Raw genomic sequence first — 18,629 nt, forward strand, 5'->3', positions numbered from 1 at the left:
AACTCCAGGTGGGCTGTCATGTGCCTTTTTACTGAGGAGTGGCTTCCGTCTGGCCACTGTACCATACAGGCCTGATTGGTGGAGTGCTGCAGAGATGGGTGTTCTTCTGGAAGGTTCTCCTGTCTCCACAGAGAAATGCTGGAGCTCTGTCAGAGTGACCATCGAGTTCTTGGTCACCTCCCTGACTAAGGCCGTTCTCCCCCGATCGCGCAGTTTGGCCAGGCGGCCAGCTCTAGGAAGAGTCCTGGTGGTTCCAAACTTCCATTTACGGATGATGGAGGCCACTGTGCTCATTGTGACCTTCAATGCTGCAGACATTTTTCTGTACCCTTCCCCAGATCTGTGCCTCGATACAATCCTGTTTCGGAGGTCTACAGACAATTCCTTGGACTCATGGTTTGGTTTGTGCTTTGACATGAACTGTTAACTGTGGGACCTTATATAGACAGGTGTGTGCCTTTCCAAATCATGTCCAATCAAATGAATTCACCACAGGTGGACTCCAATCAAGTTGTAGAAACATCTCAAGGATGATCAGTGGAAACAGGATGCACCTAAGCTCAATATTGAGTGTCATGGCAAAGGCTGTGAATACTTATGTTCAAGTGATTTATTTATTTATTTATTTATTATAAATTTGCAAATATTTAAAAGAAACTTCTTTCACATTGTCATTATGGGGTATTGTTTGTAGAATTTTGAGGAAAATAATGAATTTAATCCATTTTGGAATAATGCTGTAACATAACAAAATGTGGAAAAGGTGAAGCGCTGCGAATACTTTCTGAATGCACTGTATAATGTATTAATCACCATAGTAATTACAGAGGGCATGATGGCATGAAGTTCATCAATAGAGGCTCTTCCAGGAGCAATGACCAGTAAATGTGTAGAGACCGTGCTCGGTGTAAATCACACACACACTAAACACCATCAGTGTAACACATGTGAAATTAAAATAATACAATAAACATTAACTAAACTACATCAGATATAGCACAGAACACCCCAAAGTACATAACTGATCTTTGTAAAAAATAAGAAACAACATAACTATTCCCTTCAAATATAATTAAATGTAATGGGTCATGCAGGGAATTCTGGAAACGCCCAATTATTGTTTTTACCGTAATTTAAACAATAATTTACTGTAAAAATAAATGTACTCTCTCGTTAAAGATAATATAAAGTTTTACAATTTATTGTACGGGAAAATCATACATTTTACATCTAAAAAATTAGATTTTTTTAGATGTAAAAAAATCTTTTTACAACATTTTACTGTAGAATGGTATTACATGTTTTTTAAAATATATTACAATGTTTTAACGTATATTTTAAGGTAACTACCTGTTAACTAAAGTTTTTACTGTAGCATTTTTACAGTCTTTTACCATTAAAATACGGATATTATTTTTACAGTGTATAATTTACTGCAGAAACCATACTCTCTTCCACCATGTTGAAAGTTTGTCTCTCAACTTGGAAACGGAGGTACCAAAATTATCTCTCAGTTTCCTAGTTGTAATTACAACTTAAGGGGGCGTTCCGGTGCTATTTCAGAGTAGGAAACTCATTCACTATAATTCCAATAACATGTGAAAGCAGCATAAGTCCAAGAGTCAGGTGTCTTTCTTGAAGTTGCTTATATCACTTGATCAACATACCATACACCTCCATACACACTTTCAAAAATATCAAATTTGTAATTTTTTCCCTCCCAGACCAATTGACTTTTGGCATAATTAATTTCTCTTTATTCTCTTTATCCCCCAGCTATTGAAGACAGAAAAGTTGAGTGCAATACAGACACATCACAGAGCCAACCCTCAGTTCTGACACTAGATAGTCTCCCTCCTGAAAAGGCACCTGCAGCCCCACCGATAAAGAAATCCACACCAGGAAGAGCCAGGAAAACCATGCCAGGATCTCCACGCCTGGAGCTTCTGAGAGGCACACTCAGTAAAAACCCATTTCCTGTCACTAAAAAGCCTTCTGAATCCATCAAACACACAGATGTCCGACCCGCAGTGGATGAACCAGTTGAGGACCCTCCCTCCAGTCCGCTACAGATCAGACAGAACATTCGCCGCTCGCTCACGGAAATTTTGCTTCAAAGGTTAGAGAGAGACATTTCAAGTCATGTCTTAATGAAATAAATCATTCACCCAAAATTGTTAATTCTGTCATCGTTTACTCAAATTCATGTTGTTCCAAACCCAAATGACTTTCTTTCTTGAAACAAAAGGAGATATTTAGCAATCTGCTCTTTTCCACACAAATGTAGTATATTTGGATGGATACTTGCAATCACCTACTTGTGTGCTATTGTTCTATGATAGCTCTGTGTGAGGAACAGACTGAATTTTCACTGAAAATCCCATTCCCCTCTGTGGCAGCTCTGAAATCTTGTGATTTGCCGTTTTGATGCTAATGCCAAACGCCATTGGTTTTCATGTGTTGTAACCAGGCACAGAAAGTTTGATGAACACAAACAAGCTTTGATAGTAATGAAGATTTACAGCGGATAAGGACAATCTGTTCCTCACTCTCGTCAACATGTTGCTTCAGAACACTTGGAATATAGCGCACGAATCGTATGGACTACTTTTATGATATTTTGCTTAACGTTAATCTCCATTTTGTTTCTACAGAAGAAAGTCAGTCAGGTTTGGAACAATATGAGGGTGAGTAAATTATGACAAAATGGGTTTGTGTGTGTGTGTGTGTGTGTGTGTAAATTACTCCTTTAATATACTTTATTTATGAAAATATCGAAACATTTCTCCTAAACTGTGGAACACATACCCCTGGAGGTTTGTGAGGTGATGATGAGGTGGTACACAAACAAAGCCAATTATTTATTTTCTTCCCAGTCCAAAATATCATTCAAACCAAGTTGTATTTCTCACAGGCAAAATTATTTTGAGCACGCAGTGTAGAAACACCAAAATGGTGTCATAAATGTCAGATAAATAGCATCCAATCAAATTGCGGTTAATAAAACTGCATCCACTCATGCGTGAGTGTGTAATCACCAGTACATTGTTAAGTGATAGCAATGAGTTTTTATTCTAATGGTATTATATAAGTTCATGCGTTTTGATTTCAGGTGTCAATTGTCACTCGCACTGGTGCGGCCAAATCATTTTCCACATTCACACGTAATCATTTTCACACACATTTGCTTGCACTGAAAAGCATTTATTTATTTTTTTCATGATTGGATTTTATTTTTTTGTCAGCAAATGAGCTCAGTCTTGCTTTTCAGTGTCAAATATGACATAAAAAAGTACCTTTCTGAGCTGGCCTCACAATTGTGCTGATACTTCGCTGCAGTGCTTGAAGTGGGCCGGCAATGATGCACAATTTTTGGCTGCATTTGAATGTGACCCAATCTGACTTTTTCACTCACATGTGACAGATCTTTTAATTGGATGATTGTGTGAACAGCCAAAAGCACTTTGAATCTGATCTGGGCCACTTTCATATGTGGAATTAAATCAGAAACGTGTCTAATTTTTTTTCCACTGTGTCTTCGGTGTGAACAGCCTGGTCAGATTTAATGTGATTTTTACATGAATCTACCTCAACATTCATCATTTGTACGCTTGATTTCCAGCTTATATAGGCCTGTTATATTTTGAAACTTTTAAGTGCAAGTCATATCTGTCTAGTTAATGCATTCTGTTTTTTTTTTTATGAAAGAAAAAGTATAGGCTTCAACAGCTGGGTTCAGTGATTCATTTGTATTGCGCGTTAAAAATGCATATGAAAAGATACAGATGTAGATTTAAGTAACTGTGCTCTTTGCTTGTGTCACTCGCTCAGTTTCTCAGTTACTGTATCAAAATACGAATGCAAGTCAGTCGATGGAGATCTGAAATAAAGATAACTGTTCTTATCATACATACAGTATATATATGTATATATTTTTCCTGCTATCTTTCGATTTTATGGTTGTTTTGCTCGTAGGTAATATTACACTTGAACTGCGATGATTATTATAAATTCCACCATACATAGACAAATGACTACATGAAAATACTTTATCCATCAACAGTCTATCCATCACTCGTGGACATATTATCAGATAGGTATGTGTCCTGAAAATGTTTAATTAGGGCCCAAGCCTTGAAAAGGCAAGGCCCTATTGATTTCGTTAGGATTACTATTATTATTTTTTTTTTTACGACTATTGGGGCACTTTTGGGGCTCTTAACGTGCTCAAACTCTTGAAACTTTGCACACGGGTCAGAACCCGCGGCCATTAGGGCCGGGCTGAAGCTGGTACCCGGGCATGGCAGGGGGGCTCAACAGCGCCCCCTGGAACAGGGTCCAAAAACTTGGTCCATAAATCAAACACGCTTGCATGTAATAATATGAAACTCGGTACACATATAGATCTCATCGTTTCATATATCCTTCATACTTTTACTTTTTACCTCAGGCCAACTGGAAATCGTCTATTTAGGGTTTTTTGAAAAACGCATGCAATGGAATTTGAAATACTCCTCCTAGAGAATTCCACCAATCGCCACGAAACTCGGTCAGCATGAAGTCAAGACATTGAGGATGGAAACGAATTGATGGCGTGAAAAGAGAAACAGGTAGTGTGTTATAACTTCTGCATACATTAATTTATCTCGATGAAGCTTCAGCAGTGTGTTTGCTGTAACAGGCCGATCACATGGATGTGACTATTGTGAGTCAAAGTTATAGCGCCACCAACTGGCAGAATGAAGTGTGTCACTTTCAAAATGCTTTGAAATCACCCTCTTATTTTTACCCAATTTACTTAAAACTTTAGGTGTATAATGTAAATACACGGCAGATGTAGACATGTGAAAGGATTATTGATATCTTCGATACTGTTGCCGCGGCAACGCTTCAAACTTGAATATTCTTTTTTGATGCTTTTGAGACTCTTAGCATACTTGAAATTGCATGAAACTCAACAGACACATCACATTTATTAGCCAGTAGACATGTGCAAAGTTTCAGAAACGGGCGTGGTGCAGGGGCTCAGTAGCGCCACCTTTTGACAAAAGTGGGGGTGGTTGCTTTACACTTTGACCCACAGTCACAAAACTCAGTAATTATATTGTTCTCATCGAGCCGGACAACTTTCTAATTTACAGTCATTAGCTCAGACCAAAAGAAAGTCAGATATTTTGGTTTGAATGTGGATGTTTTGGAGAATTTTCTCTCCCTCTCTCACTGACCCTACATCTCTCTGTGTCTGTGGGGAGGGGGGTGATTTGGCTGTTGAGTGAGAATGCTTTTATTGTAGTTTTTCAAGGTTTTGGGGCCCTTAACGTGCTCAAAAACTCTTGAAACTTTGCACACAGGTCAGAACCCGCGGCCATCAGGGCCGGGCCGAAGATGGTACCCGGGCGTGGCAGGGGGGCTCAACAGTGCCCCCTGGAATGGGATTCGAACACTTGTCCATATATCAAACATGTGCTTGCATGTAATAATATGAAACTCAGTACACTTGTAGATCTCATCGGGCCGAACAACTTTCGTGCTCTAAGTTTTACGCCAGCCCAACCGGAAGTCGGCTATTATGGGTTGTTTGGAAACACATGCTCTGGAATTATATATATTCCTCCTAGAGCATGAAGTCAAGACATTGAGGATGCTACATTCCGGACGGATTTTTGATATCTCGAACGGTTTGGCCGTGGCGAGGAAATTGATTTAGGACTAAAAAAGGACACATGAAGTGTGTTATAACTTAGTTAGTTCTATCTACAGTTACAAAACTGGCGTGTATATTGTTCTTGTCGAGCCGAACAACTTTCTAATTTACAGTCATTAGCTCCGACCAACAGAAAGTCAGATATTGTGGTTTGAATGTGGATTTCTTGGAATTTTGACAGTGCCCCCTCCCATTCTGTGTTTTTTCTCTCTCTCTGACAGACAGAGTGCCCCTGCCGTTCTGTGTGTGTGTGTGTGTGTGTGTGTGTGTGTGTGTGTGTGTGTGTGTGTGTGTGTGTGTGTGTGTGTGTGTGTGTGTGTGTGTGTGTGTGTGTGGAGGGGGAGGGAGCCGGACAACTTTCCAAATTTACAGTCATTAGCTCAGACCAACAGAAAGTCAGATAGTTTGGTTTGAATGTGGAACACATTGCAAATGAATCTTTGAAGCTCCAAAAAGCACATAAAGGGAGCATAAAAGCAAGGAAGTGTGTTATAACTTCTGCAGACATTAACTGATCTCGATGAAACTTCAGCAGTGTGTTCGCGGGAAGTGGCCGGTCGCATGGGTGTGACTATTGTGAGTCAAAGTTATAGCACCACCAACAGGCAGAAGGAAGTGTGTCACTTTCAAAAAGCTTTGAAAACACCCTCTTATGTCTCAAGTGAACAAACAGACCAACGGAAAGTCAGATATTTTTTTTTGAATGTGGAACACATTGCAAATGAACTTTGAAGCTCCAAAAAGCACATAAAGGGTGCATAAAAGCAAGGAAGTGTGTTATAACTTCTGCGTACATTAACTGATCTCGATGAAACTTCAGCAGTGCGTAAATTATAATTACATTAATAAACCTGTACAGAGACCTCCGGATAAATACTGGCCTTCTGGATTAACACGTTTAAGTGCTGCAAAAGATATTGACCTATGACATTAAAAATTATTCTACATTTGAATTACCTCATAGATGTGACTATTGTGGTTCACGGTCATAGGCCCTGTCCCAAATGGCACACTTCATATGAATTTTCAGTCTTGTGTACTTATTTTGTGTGTCCATTAACTCCATGAGACCGTAGGGTGTCTCATTTTTCATTTTAGGTATCAGAAGGGTGCTCACGCATACTTTGTGGTTGATATGTGCCCTCCATGCGCACTTTTGCAGAGCCCCCGCTGATGCAAGCTCTACAGCGCACGTCTTCTCGACGGTCAAAGCGGGGTTACGTTATTGCCCATCGTGCACAGCGACCCTAAAGGCACGGGGGTGGCGGTGCCACCAGCGACCCTAAAGGCACGGGGGTGGCGGTGCCACCGGCTTGGGCCCGCCATCGCTGCTTGCAGCTATATTTATAATTGAATTCATTATTTATACTATAATGATGAGCTTGCTAGAGTTTGTTATACGCAGACCAGTGTCTGATATGGGCTAGATTTAAAATGTTATATGTGAACAACCTAGCAAAAATGTCAGATTTAGGACACATTCAGCTGTTGTGTGTACGTAGCCTTTGTCACAGCACCACCAGATATTCTTGCGTACCACAAGCTCTCATACTGTGTCCTGCTCCTGCGACACAAGGGAGGCCCTTTGAGCCATTTATTAATAGGCCTGTGCCTGTAGATTGATTTTGTGCAAATAACATTCTTGTTATAAGGGAGTTGCTTTACAAAGCTAATTGTGTTAAATTTACAAATTTTCAAATTTACATTTACTGTATGCATTTGGCATATGATTTTTATTCAAAGCGACTTAAAGTGCATTCAAGGCAAACATTTTATCAGTTTGTGTGTTCTCTGGGATTCGAATTCATGATATTGGTATTGCTAGCTGTTGAGTTACAGGAACCCCAATATTGTTTGGAAAGTTGGGGAACCTCTGCTTTAATGAATACTGTTTGGTAATGTTTTATAATTATTTTCTTCTCAGACTAAATGCGAGTGATGGTTTGAACATCTCTGAAAGTGAAGTTGAGAATCTGGCTGTGAACATGGAGAAAGAGATGTTCAATATGTGTTACACCACAGGTGGGGAGTACAAGAGTAAATACCAGCATCTCAAGATCAGCTTGAAAGATCCCAAAAACAAGGTGATTTAAAAAAAAAAAAAAAAATTATGAACCATCACTGAATTTTCAAAATGAAAACATTTATTAAAGTTTCGTTTTTGTACTTCTAACATTCTAAAAAATTTTATTATAGGAACTGTGTCACCAGGTTTTGAAAAAAGACATTTCTCCAGTTAAACTCATCCACTTGAGTCAGCAGAACATGAAGTCTGTTGAGGTAAGCTTTTGTGTACAACTCATGAAGACAATAAGCACAGCTAGTTATCATCTAGGTTAAGAGTTTCTCCCATTGTTCTCCCGACAGGAGTGGACTGATGACTCTGTGTTTCAGAGGTCTTTGAAGAAGGTACAGTCTCCTCTTTCCACAGATATAGAAGAACCTCTTCCTGTCTGTCCAGAAACAGTGGTCAATGTAGAGAGCAAACCTGCTCCTTCAGTGAGTTGACCTGCCACTATGAATTTCTTTGAAAAATAATAATTTCATTGAATACATTTTATTTGTATAGCACCTTTCATACATTACATTTTTCTCAAAGTGCTTCACATATCAAAAAATAAAATGATTAAGTGATTGCAATGTAAACAATTATGGAGTATACATAATAATAATAATACAAAATATATTCATATTTGTATTCATGCATAGATTTAATCAAAGAGAAATCAAATACATTACAGGCAGTATTCATTTTCACACAGTTTTTTACTCCAGGTGTAATGTTTGTCTTTATGAAAATGTCTTTTTAAGTTTAGTTAATATTTTGCCATGTCTTATTCATTTATTTTATTACATTTTACAAATTATTTATATTTTAATATTTTAATTTAGGTGATGAAAATAACAATTCTATAAACTACTTACGATTTAAACATGTATCAAACACATTAAAGATGAATGTGTTATATGCTAGATTAAACAACGTGAGAAAACATCCTTAAAACATGAGCTCCTGAAATAATATGCAGCGTATGATGAATGTACAGAAGTATTAGCTACTTTTAGAAGTTTAAACTGTAAGGGTATTGTATCACATTAAGCACATTCATAAGGAAACAGCATATTGATGATGCAAATTATGCATTCTGACTAGTGCATAACTTTCACCTGTTCATTGGCTTCATTGTCTGTAGATATAAGTTGTAATATTACATTTGTTGTGGATGTAGAGGAATTGTTGTGATAAAATTTAGAACCACTGGGCTACATTATTTCGGGTCATGCCCCCCTTTGAAACAAGAAAAACTTCCACGCGCTCCCAAATAATCTAATCGAAAATAAATTAGATTTTACTTAAAAAATGCTTTTAAAAGATTAAACAATTTTCTTTCATCTTCATTTGACAAAAAAAGTTTTATTTAAAAATTCAATGGAAACATTGAAAAGTTACACTTCACTCCATTCATCCGTATTTTAACTACCAGAACGTTTTATATCTCATTGGAGACAATTTTGCTCGAGTTATTTTTTTTTAAATAAAAACTGATAATAGCAAGGATTTATGGAAATAAGCTTCAGCAGTCTCTAAGTTTTTTCACCTCATTCACTAATAATAAATGACTGATTGTCGCATCCTAGCCAGTGCTGAAAAAATGAGTAAGTATCACATGACCGCGCGCGATCTATGCACGGTTTCTGTTGTAGTCAGGACCTCTGGACAATAATTTGCACCTGATTTAGGGTTGCCATCATCCCGTAAAATACGTGTTCTTCCCGTATTTAAAGATAAAATTACACGTCCCTTATCGAATCAATACGTAACGCGATTGGTCCCGAATTTAAGCTAGTCAGATGGCGTCACGGTGAAATCGTTCCAGATCTCAAATTTAATATTGATATGTTGGAAAATGTGCCTATGGTGGGTAAAAGACCATCCGAAAAGTCCACAAATGGTGCTAAAACTGTTGATTTTGTTCTATATAAATGTTCAGTAAGATCAAACAATGTATGAATACAATCACTGAGTCATAAAGACAAGTACAGGTGAAAGAAGAAAAAAAATATGTATAATGCAACCAAAATGAATACATAAATAAGATAAAGGAGACAATCAAAACGATAAAAATGTATATATTTTTAAGATCTAAAAGATGTATTTTTTATATATATATAATATATATTCACAGTACATCTGTAAAGTATTCGCAGCGCTTCACTTTTTCCACATTTTGTTACGTTACAGCCTTATTCCAAAATGTATTAAATTCATTATTTTCCTCAAATTCTTCTAACAATACCCCATAATGACATCGTGAAAGAAGTTTGTTTGAAATCTTTGCAAATTTATTAAAAATAAAAAACCCACCTGGAGTTTGCCGAAAGGCACCTGAAGGACTCTCAGACCATGAGAAACAAAATTATCTGGTCTGATGAAACAAAGATTGAACTCTTTGGACTGAATGGCAAGCGTCATGTCTGGAGGAAACCAGGCACCGCTCATCATCTGGCCAATACCATCCATAGAGTGAAGCATGGTGGTGGCAGCATCATTTCAGCGGCAGGAACTGGAAGACTAGTCAGGATCGAGGGAAAGATGAATGCAGCAATGTACAGAGACATCCTTGATGAAAACCTGCTCCAGAGCACTCTGGACCTCAGACTGGGGCGATGGTTCATCTTCCAACAGGACAACAACCCGAAGCACACAGCCAAGATAACAAAGGAGTGGCTACGGGACAACTCTTTGAATGTCCTCGAGTGGCCCAGCCAGAGCCCAGACTTGAACCCGATTGAACATCTCTGGAGAGATCTGAAAATGGCTGTGCACCGACGCTTCCCATCCAACCTGATGGAGCTTGAGAGGTCCTGCAAAGAAGAATGGGAGAAACTGCCCAAAAATAGGTTTGCCAAGCTTGTAGCATCATACACAAAAGACGTATGGCTGTAATTGGTGCCAAAGGTGCTTCAACAAAGTGTTGAGCAAAGGCTGTGAATACTTATGTACATGTGATTGGTTTCGTTTTTTATTTTTTATAAATTTGCAAAGATTTCAAAAACTTCTTTCATGTTGTTAGTATGGTAACATAACAAAATGAGGAAAAAGTGAAGCACTGAATACTTTCCGGATGCACTGTAAGTCAGGGGTCAGGAATTTCAGCATATAAGAAAGGGTATACAATTTTTTTTTATATAATGCATATTATCTCAACGCATTTATTGCTAAAACTGTTGAGGATGTGGTTATCAATCCTTTTGTGTCCTCATTTCTGACTCAACTCAAGCAAAGCCAAACAAGGAAAATAAACTCGGATGTCCCAGACGTGATCAGCACCATGCTGAAAGACACAACACCAGAACATAAACGCCATCTGTTTGACCTTAACTGCAGGATATGTACAGGTATGATCTTCTAAAATCTACACTGCTACTTAACATGCACTGTCTATTATATGTCTATCAAATATAGCACAGACTTGAGTGCTACATAATAAAACATATGAATACATTTTCATAAAAATATAATTCTATTAATGAATAAATATTGCAAACCTCATGATACTGTATTTGATTCAACCCTGTAATTTCCCCATAACCTTCCAAGCATGTTGACTAAAATTCCAAAGCCCTGCAGCACAGTACCATTTGTTACAAATTAATTTATAACCCATAGGCCAAGTATCCATTGAAGGGGAGCCTGAACCGAAAAAACTCAAGATGGATAAGACAAAGGATAATAGCGTAGAACAGAAACCTTCATCTGTTGTTCAAGTTATGGAAGAAGCACCCCCACCTACTAAGCCAGTATTAGATGCTGATGTAATGGAGTCACCTGCTTCTCCAAATGCAGAGGACTGTGAAACACAGACCCCATCAGTGGATTTCTCCCCTGTTCTGATCCCGTCAGTATCCACTGTGTCCATCTCAAGACGAGACCCCCGTACAGCTCAATACCGGCTAACTCCGACATGTTCTGGTCCATCAGTTGTCTCTCCAACACAGCAACATCCAACCCCAGCGCTCAATGTCAGTGAAACTCCTAAAGAGATAATGCCGATCCATCCCTTGCACGTGCCGCCTCCTATGCCAAAATCTATTCTCATGAAACCCTTGCATTCATCAGCTTCCAGGGTAGACAATTTATATGGCTCGACCACAAGGTTTGTGCTGTCACTTTTGAAAACTATTTAAAATGAATAGTATTGCAGTTAATTGCAATGACCTATATTTCACAAATATAATTTCTTAATTATGTAGCTCTCTTTTTAGGCTGTTGGACTCTCATGCTCCATCTGACAAGGGTACAAGACAGTTTTTATCCAAGCAGGACACTTTATGGAAGGGCTTTCTCAACATGCCAACTGTGGCCAAATTCGTCACAAAGGGATACTTAATCTCAGGCTCCCCTGACATTCTGAAAGAGGTACATTTTATAAAATTTGTCATTATATTTTATTGTCCTGTTTTTTCGTAATCGTTAAGCATGTTGTGTAGATGATATTAAATGCTGGTCAATAGGTATTACATGTATATTTTGTTTCCATTAAGGACTTACCAGACACTATCCAAATTGGAGGCAGGATATTGCCACAAACTGTGTGGGAATATGTTGAGTTGATAAAAACATCTGATGCAAAGGTAAGCACATGATCTACAAAATAATAGCATTTTTCTCATATAGTTTTAATAAATCTGCTAAAGGTATATCATTCACGTAAATGTATTTGCACTATTATTTTTCACAGGTGCTGTCATTGATTCGGTTCCATCCATCATCTGACGAAGAGGAGGTTGCATATGTGTCTTTGTTCTCTTATTTCAACAGTCGAAGGAGATTTGGGGTTGTTTCTAATATTTCTAAACACATCAAAGATCTTTATCTCATTCCTCTGTGTGCAAAACAGCCCATGCCTGATGTACTTCTTCCTATAGATGGACCAGGTAAATCATTCACTGATTATGTCAAAGATTACTGATCAGTTATAATGTCAAAAGATAATAATTTTGACCTTTCTATGTAATTACTTCTATTAGGGCTCGAACAAAATCACCCTAATCTTCTAATTGGGTTAGCAGTCTGTCAGAAACCAAAGCATCCTGAGGCATTGCCACAAGAGTTTAGTGAGAAGAAATCTAGATCCCTGATCCGCTCGGAGAAGAAGGAAACAAGCAATCCTACCTCACCTGATGTTAGACAACATAACACAAAGGATTGTGATACTGATATCCCCATCAACACAATTGTTCACAGACCTTTACCTTTGTTTGTGTCACCAGACCCACCATGCTCTGCAAGATCCCTTTCTGGCCCATCTTCTCTGTCTAGTGTGTTAACTGTGTCAAAACCCACCACATCTATCAACACTGACCCATCCAAAGACAGCTCCTGCACTACACCACTTCAGACCATACTTAACACATTATTTGGTCAAAAGAAGCAACAATCTTATGTCCCAGAGTGTAAGATGAGCTCTTCAGCAGATGAAGTTCAGCAGCAACAGATGTCTAAAGAAACAATAAATACAATGGAGTTATGTGACAATAGGCCTTATGATCCGGAGGAATATGACCCAGCTACTACATATGGAGCCATGGAGCTGACTCCAGCTGAAGTTGTGGAGTCTAAAGTTCCAACTGCAGCACCAGATGATAATGATTATGATAGACCGTATGACCCTGAGGAGGAGTATAATGCAGTTGACAAAGGTGTAAAAAATATCATACCCAAAGCATCAGAAGCCAAATCTATAGAAGAAACCACTAAAGCGAACAGTGAAGTAGCCTATGATCCAGAGGACGAGACTGTGTTTGAAGAGATGCAAAATTACCTCACAAGTAATGCTATACCTCACAAATCTGACATCTGTGAACAGGTCAACATTTCAAGTTCAACGTTGTCTGAGCAGCAAAAAATTCTGGAAGAATTAAATAGGCAGATAGAGGAACAGAAAAGGCAGCTAGAAGAACAGACAGAGACTCTGCGTCTACACAAGGAAGCAATTGGTGTTTCCATGGCCCATTTTTCTGTTTCTGATGATCTGATGTCACCACCCCCATCGTTTGGCAGGGAAGAGGACAAAATGTCCTTTTTTCCAACAGTTTATCAGAATAGGGATGCACAGACCTGTCAAAAAACAAGCCTGGATGCTGCGAATGAGAGGCCTGAATGCGAGACTGATGAAAAAGAAAGTGCAACACAAGAATTATTAAACATGGAAGAAGAACAGAATGTAGTATTGGACACAAAGATAGAGAAATCGGCTGATGATGAAAGAAAACCTAAAGAAGGGTCACCAGATATTGCAACTGGTCAATCACACATCACTAAAGGCTCCCACTCAGAGTATTCTAGCAAAACAAGAGACAAAGGTAGAAGGTCTACATTAAGCACCAATAGGTCAACAAGAAGGTCACGGCATGAATGCAGATCATACCACCAAGAGAGGGCATCTTCAAGAGCATTGCATAAAAATAGAGACCCAAAGGATGATTCAGACAAACGGCACAGAAGTAAACAATCTGCGGAGCATAACCCTTGGCGAAGTCACAGTGACAGAAAAAGACTGACATCCTCAAGAACAAGGCTTGATCACCATCACAGAGACTCAACTAGGAAAAGGAGAAGTCATTATTCCACAAGTTTACGCTCATGCCCGAGAGACGGATCTTCACAGGATGATAGTTACCAGTCACATAAGACTGACCAGCAAGAGCCTGGACCATTTGCAGTGCAAAGCACTCAGTCTTCACAACCAGATTCTAACCTGGAGCCAGGCAGCAATCAGGTGCAATCTCTGCACAAATTACGACAAAGTGGTAAACTACGGGGTGATACTGCTACAAATCAAACTAAGAATCAACTGCAAAGCAGCCATGAGACAGATCAGAGCAGCCAGAAACCTCAAGCTTCCCAAAACGCTGGTGGAGCTTCATTACAGTCATTTGACAGTAATCGGCCATTCACTGGTCATTTTAAAATGAATAGAGATAATGTGCCCCTCAACAAAATTGACCAGTCTTCTAAACAAGGATCGTTGCTGCCTTCTCCTGGCAGTGGTTATGTTGCCCATGATCAAACATTCCAGCCAACAAACATCACTACAGCACAGTTTTCAGAAAGTCAGTCCTTGGTGAGGGGAGCTCCATCTAACCAGCCACCACTAAACCAAACCGCTAATGTTTGTGGGTCTAGACAGATTATTCAAAAGAGAGGTCTGCCACTAATTAAAAAGTATAATTATTTCCAACATGAGACTGAAAAATTATGCCCAGGAGATAACCCACAAATTGCTTTTTCACAATCTAACCCTGAGCAGTTCTATTGCAGTGATATTACACTTCAAAAAGAAAGAAGCAAACTTTTAGTGCATGAGGAAGAGCACAAGAATCCGCTTGATCATCGCCAGTTTGATCACCAAAATTATCCAAATAACATGCTAAGAAGAGACACAGACCAGGTCCATCAAAAGTGTCAACAATCCCAGCTACCCCAGTTACATGAATGCAGTTTTCAAGAACCTGAAACCGATCAATTTCATCCCAATAATGGGAAAAAACAAAATTTTCAGAGAGATGAGTCTGCCCAGTTTCAGGAAAGAGAGTCAATATTAGGGCCTGCCCCTATGCAAAATGAGTCAGCCCAGTCTCAGCAAAGAGAGTCAATATTAGGGCCTTCACCTGTGCAAAATGAGTCTGCCAAGTTCCAACAAAGAGAGTCACTATTAGGGCCTGCCCCTGTGCATATGGGCAATTTCAGGCCTCTTAATCGACCTAGGGCTCCACTTGCTTCATGTTATGATAAGTGGAAACCATCAAGGGAGCCTCCTACTTTGCCCATGGTGGAACAAAAAGGTCCTAAATTTGGTCTGCACATGAATGCCAACCCTAGTGTTTTGGAAGGTTCTAGACCTTTTCAAAACTTTGGACTAAAGGTCCAATCCCCAGGCTTTGTGATGCATGAGAGTTCTGGATTGACTAAAGACCATCAGCCCAAAGGACCATTCACAGAAAAGATGTTTGAGAGTGTTGGACCTTGTCAAACAATTGGGCCAAGGGGCCCATCTCCAGGGCCCCTTGGCCCTTTTCAGCATGATATGGATGGTCACAGTAGGTTACGTCAGTTAATGCTTGAAAGAGCCCATCTACAGCTGAATTCAATTGAACCAGTGAGCCCTCCTAATGTTGCTGGGGCATCTGAAGAACAGTTAAGAGATATGCAACTACCACACTGTAATTCTTCAAAAGGGCATGTTCCACATAGACAGTTTCACAAAGAACAGTTTGACAAAAGTGAATCTCATCCTCCACACTATAATTATCCAAGAGGTTGTGCACCATTCAAGGAATTTCATGAGGGGCAGTCTAATTATAGATGTTTTTCACATGAGCAGCCTAATGGGCCAAGAGGACATGCTTCCCCACATAATGCATATGAACCTCAACACTCTAACTGTCACCAAACATTTGCAGATGATAAGGAAGACTACAGGACCCAGACATGTATTCCGAGACAGGCTCAAATACTCTATCAAGACCCAACATGTGGTCCAAACCATAGCCAGTTTGAAGGGCAGCAATATTCAGAAATTAGGGGTAAAACAAAAGAGGTTCAACAATCTGACTTTACAGGACGAGGTAGGGGAAATGTAGGGAAATGTTTTCAAAGGCAACATGAAATTAATGTACAAATAAAGGGGCCTCGTTTTGACTCGCCACAGCAGTTACTGTGCCAAAGAGAAGCATCTACTGATTTTAAAGGTCAGAGAAGGCCTTTGCCTCAAAATTGTGAACATTGTGAGGATCATAATGAAGCTCAATCATCTGGCCTTCCTCACCATTCAACCTCAACCCCTACTCAGTTTAACAAGACACGACATCCAAATCTATGTGAGAGTCAGAATATGGGACGGCAAAGGCCAAATGTTGAGGGCCTACTTAGACAGACAAATATTCTGCCTTTACGACGTTCAGGTCCGCTACTCCCCACTCCACCTGGAGGTCCAATTAGACCGCTCATCCCCAGAGTACAGAGGCCTAACTTCCATAAAGAATGCAGTAGACCACAGGGACCAACTGCCATAAGAGAAGGTCATGTCACAGAGGACATCAGTGGATATTTGTTTCATGGAGAGAACCCAAGCATTGGTCACAATTTCAAACCTCAGCAAAGTGCTAACTCGATAAGTGTCATTCAAGAAGAACAAAGAGTAGGGCATGAAGACAGAAGGAGAGAACAAAATGTCCTGGACAATAGTTATGGACAACCATGCAGAAGGTCAAGAGGAAGAAATGGTAGAGTTAGGGCTGGAAAAATGGGAAGGTTTGTTGATAAAATTCAAGACAATAGAGAGAAAGAAATTAGTTTAGATATAGACTCAGACAGAAGAGATTTTTATAGAGGAAGGGCAAGAGCATGTGGTCGCTTACTGCAAAGAAATGATAGGAGCAGATCCCATAGAGATTGGTCGAGGAGTCCAGATTTAGACTATGGGGACATCAAGATTATCCCATAGATAGACATAAAAATTTGAATATAAAAGAAAAATAGGAGCAAGGCAACCCCCTGAATGTTTAAATGTATACTGTGTACATGTCCAAGATAGAGCTTGTTTTAAGCCATTATGTGGTTAGAATTTACTCTTGGCTACATCAGCAAAACATTATCTGTTTTGGAAAGTTGTGACAAATTTTTGACAAATGTATTGAATTTTTCTTAAGAGATCCTGCTACACCGTTGTGATTCAGTTGATTGGTGAAAAAGAAAAAGGTTTTTCTTGTTAAGTTTTTGAAATGTAAAAGAGTCTAAGCAGGACATTTTCATTGTATAAGTTTATGCTAACGTTTTAGATTTGTATCTCCTGCAAAGCTCTTGACTCATGTCCTCATGAGATATACTAAATAACAATGTACATTTGTGTTCATACATTTTTAAACAGTTTCCTAAATGCACATTTGTAAGTCTGTTAGAGTCTCAAAAGAACCTTATGTATGTCCTCTGATATATGCAGTAAAGAACTGAACCACAAAGCCTGGCCTATGTTCTGAGAATCTATAATCGTGTGCCTGTTGTTATAATTACAAAATGGCCACATCATTTTATTTTCACCCATAGTAATATTTATAATCAAGTATTGGATGAGTGCAACACCGTTTCTCACCTTTTATATTAATTAATAATTGCCAGTGTTTGGACCGTGACTATTTTCATCTTAATGTTTTAATGAAACATTAACTGGGGACAAAAAGTATACTCCGCTTTAATATGAGTCTAATCTATCTTTATTAAATTAGTAGTTTTCGATATGGCAGAGTTTAGCCTGTTTGAACAGTAACTTCAGTTATTTGTCCATTATGCATTTGTGTGCATGCAAAGAGCTGCAGGTTTCAAAATGTAAGTTTGCATTTGCTCTGGTAAACTTTTGCAATCCACAGGAGATCACTAGAAATATGCCTGGCCATTATGGAATTAAAACACACACTTATGCAAGTATATACTGTTTAAACAATGGGAGGCTTGCAATGATTTGTACATTATTAAGAGAGGACAGATCATAACTTTTCCGAATTTAGTTCATACTTGCACATTTTGCACACAAAAATAAATAAATATCGGTAGACATTGAACATTTATTTGTATGATTAAACTGTTTATCTCACATCTTTATCTGTAAATCATGGTGAAAAACTGTTTTATGGACCAGCCACATGTGAGCCTAGCATTTTATCTAAAACTTTTTATTTAGTCAGTCTTGGGTGAAGAAGAAAACATCCATATGTACATGTACACAATGATAGTCAGAAGTCATAGTTTTATTAAATTATATGAACAATTAATGATAAATAATTTTAATGATTCTAGTATAAATAATATTCTTGGTATTAAAAGATCACATCCATACACGTATGATCTTAAATACATCTTTTCAGG

At 38.7% G+C, this 18,629-nt stretch overlaps 1 protein-coding gene across 2 annotated transcripts in view; it reads left to right on the forward strand.

The window, feature by feature from the left end:
• The window catches only part of si:ch73-181d5.4 (death-inducer obliterator 1), a 61,105-nt gene extending 42,820 nt beyond the window's left edge, over positions 1–18,285 (forward strand). For both annotated transcript variants that reach the window (XM_052100404.1, XM_052100403.1), the window contains 10 exons: positions 1,777–2,119; positions 7,629–7,788; positions 7,901–7,984; positions 8,072–8,203; positions 10,987–11,104; positions 11,376–11,862; positions 11,972–12,125; positions 12,251–12,340; positions 12,448–12,643; positions 12,737–18,285. In XM_052100404.1, the coding sequence (XP_051956364.1) occupies positions 1,777–2,119; positions 7,629–7,788; positions 7,901–7,984; positions 8,072–8,203; positions 10,987–11,104; positions 11,376–11,862; positions 11,972–12,125; positions 12,251–12,340; positions 12,448–12,643; positions 12,737–17,214 (6,242 nt within the window). In that variant the 3' untranslated portion in view covers positions 17,215–18,285. The remainder of the gene's footprint in view (positions 1–1,776; positions 2,120–7,628; positions 7,789–7,900; positions 7,985–8,071; positions 8,204–10,986; positions 11,105–11,375; positions 11,863–11,971; positions 12,126–12,250; positions 12,341–12,447; positions 12,644–12,736) is intronic.
• The last annotated feature ends 344 nt before the right edge of the window (positions 18,286–18,629 follow it).

This window comes from Xyrauchen texanus, chromosome 31, assembly GCF_025860055.1.
Source record: "Xyrauchen texanus isolate HMW12.3.18 chromosome 31, RBS_HiC_50CHRs, whole genome shotgun sequence".
NCBI lineage: Eukaryota > Metazoa > Chordata > Actinopteri > Cypriniformes > Catostomidae > Xyrauchen > Xyrauchen texanus.